At 50.3% G+C, this 2,884-nt stretch overlaps 1 protein-coding gene across 1 annotated transcript in view; it reads right to left on the bottom strand.

The window, feature by feature from the left end:
• Positions 1-774, bottom strand: part of LOC109918176 (forkhead box protein P4-like) — a gene marked incomplete at its 3' end in the record, with an annotated part of 5,252 nt that extends 4,478 nt beyond the window's left edge. Inside the window, exons 1-2 of the mRNA XM_048593832.1 lie at positions 580-774; positions 256-403 (exon numbers count right to left, since the gene is read on the bottom strand). Coding sequence (XP_048449789.1) covers positions 256-403; positions 580-774 — 343 coding nt within the window. The remainder of the gene's footprint in view (positions 1-255; positions 404-579) is intronic.
• Between the last annotated feature and the right edge of the window lie 2,110 nt (positions 775-2,884).

Raw genomic sequence — 2,884 nt, 5'->3', positions numbered from 1 at the left:
GGGGGACATTGTGCCCGGGGGTTTCAGGGGGGTCACTGTACCCGGGGGTTTCGGGGGCGTCACTGTGCCCGGGGCTCTCGTGGGGTTCACTGTGCCCAGGGATTTCCAGGGCGGGGAGACACTGTGCCCGGGGCTCTCGCAGGAGTCACTGTGCCTGGGACAGGAATTAAATGTGACCCTGTTGGTGTAGGGCCTGTAGATTCCCTGTGAGCTGGTGAAAGTGAGATGATGATGAGATGCCCGGTTTGTACTCACCTTGTGCGAGTGTTTGCAGTGGTACTGTGGGCTGTCCAGGTTGCAGTGTCACCAGTCCCTGCCTCTGGAGGTTTAGAAGATGCTGTTGTTGAAGCTGCTGCATTTGAAGAAACTGCTGCTGGAAAGCAAGTTGCTTGTTCCCCAGCTGCTGAGGTTTGAAACAGAGAGAGACAGAGAGAGAGAGAGAGAAACACTATGAGATGCACTTCACCAGCACAGCGAGCATTGCAAACAAGAGCAGGTATTTGCAACAGGGTGTCCCCTTCCAAAAGGGGCTGACCTTTGCTGGGCCACAGAGGAAGGACCCCTGGGACCCTCACTTACTCCATCACTCCACAGAATCTGTGGCTGCCCCTCCTCTGTGAATCTGTAGTCTGTTGTGCAGCTATTGGACTGCGGAGGCATCACTGTGCACGTAATGCTGTTGAAATTCTGCTTCACATTTCCCACAAATTCTGGGAGTCCTTGCTCTGACACGTTTAGGGACTGAGACACCCAATGCTGGCTGGATTGAGGCATCTCCCTTCTCCAGTATCAGATGGTAGAATTATCCATCAAACCAGCAGGAATTGGCCTCAATGCACGATGAAAGTCGTGGATACTACCATAAAACACATGGGAATGTGCTCAGGGTTCATTTAAAGGAGTAAACATCAAATTCTAGTCTTTGTACTTCCTTCAGTGAAAAAGTTTTATTTGCAGAGGCTGAGAGAATAGGCTAGATCTCGGCAGACAGAATATAGTGTGAGTGTAAAGTCATTCACTGACAGAAAAAGCAGAAAAGCAGAGTATTTCTTCAATGGTGAGAGGTTGGGAAGTAAAGGTGTCCAAAGGTATCTGGGTGTCCTTGTCCATAAGTCTCTACATACAAGCAGCAAGCAATTAGAAATACAAATGGAAGTTAGCCTTCATTTCAAATGGTCTGTTGCCATCATTGAAAGAGGATTTGAGTCCAGGAGAAAAGATATCTTGCTGCAGTTGTATAGTGTGACCACACCTGGAGCATCATGTACAGTTTGGGAAGGACACACGCTGTACGGGGAGTACAACAGAGATTCATCAGACTAATTCCTGGGATGGTCAGGATATTTTATAGAATCCTTACAGTGTGGAAACAAACCATTTGGCCCACTTAGTCTGCACCAACCCTCTAAAGTGCATCCCACCCAGACCCACTCTATCCCTGCAACCATGCATTCCCCATGGCTAACCCCCCCATCTTGAGACTGTGGGAGGAAATTGGAGCGCCTGGAGGAAACCCACTCAGACACGGGGAGAATGTGCAAACTCCACACAGACATTGTCTGAGGCTGGAATTGAACCCAGGTCCTATTGACTGTGGGGCAGCAGGTGCTAACCACTGGGCCACCCTATGGGGGAGAGTTTGATGAGAGCTTTGAAAAATGAGAGGTGACCTTTTGAAAACTACAAAACTCTTTCAGAATGTTACAGGATGGGTGTCGATTGGATGCGGCCATTGACAATTGAATCGGGGAAACAGTCTCACGGAAAGGGCTACAGCCTTTAATACGGAGATGAAGAGGAATTTCTTCACTCAGAGGGTGGTCAATCTTTGGAATTCTCCACCTCAGAGGCTGTGAAAACTCAATCATTGAGCAGCTTCTAAAGATGAATGACATGAAGAGGTAGGCGAAAGGGCCGAAAAATGGCATTCAACCCATTGCAGCCTGTTGTCGAGGACAGCCCCTGAGCACACACTCATTTTCTTTGGATTTTGAGTCTCGCAGAAGGTGGTTCAATATCTTGGGACTGATACAAGTCGAACCTGACCCTCATGAACAGAACTGGCATGTCCAGCCTCTCAGCCAAGTTACATGCATCTCACCTGCCTGCCAAACCCTCACTCCTCGGCTCCAGCACTCCCCATCCCAAAGTTGCTGTCTCACATTCCCTGAACTCTACACTCCATCTGGGAGCAACCAACTGAACTTGGGAAAGTATATACACTCATGCACTCAAGAGGAAACGTTCCATAACTCACACCAACCCCATTTCAGACACCACAACTCACACTAACATCACCCTTCCCTCCCCCACTCATACCCCACATCCCACTGCTTTCTCCCATCTCAGTCCCTGTAATTCACACCTGGAGTATGAAATTGGGTCAGAATTTAAAATCCTTAAGCTGGAGGGAGCTTTTAAACTTGGCAATGGATGTCAGATAGCGAGTCATTCAAAAGACCCTCATCTGGTTTGTGGACTTATAGTAGTGATAAAGGCTGCCAACCTCAGCACAAAGGAGTTACAGCTGAGAGAGTGCTGCACTCTTGGAGGGTCAGTATTGAGGGAGTGCCGCACTGTCGGAGGGTCAGTGCTAAGGGAGTGCCGCACTGTCGGAGGGTCAGTACTGATGGAGCACTGCTTTGTTGGAGGGTCAGTACTGTCAGAGGGTCAGTGCTGAGGGAGCGCCGCACTGTCAGAGGGTCAGTGCTGAGGGAGTGCCGCACTGCATGAGGGTCAGTGCTGAGGGAGCGCCGCACTGTCAGAGGGTCAGTGCTGAGGGAGTGCCGCACTCTCAGAGAGTCAGTACTGAGGGAGTGCCACACTGTCGGAGGGTCGGTGCTGAGGGAGCGCCGCATTGTCAGAGGGTCAGTGCTGAGGGAGC

The sequence above is a fragment of the Rhincodon typus genome, unplaced genomic scaffold, assembly GCF_021869965.1.
Source record: "Rhincodon typus isolate 14 unplaced genomic scaffold, sRhiTyp1.1 hic_rhity00004155, whole genome shotgun sequence".
Taxonomy (NCBI): Eukaryota; Metazoa; Chordata; class Chondrichthyes; order Orectolobiformes; family Rhincodontidae; genus Rhincodon; species Rhincodon typus.
This window is presented reverse-complemented; position numbering and strand designations above follow the sequence as displayed.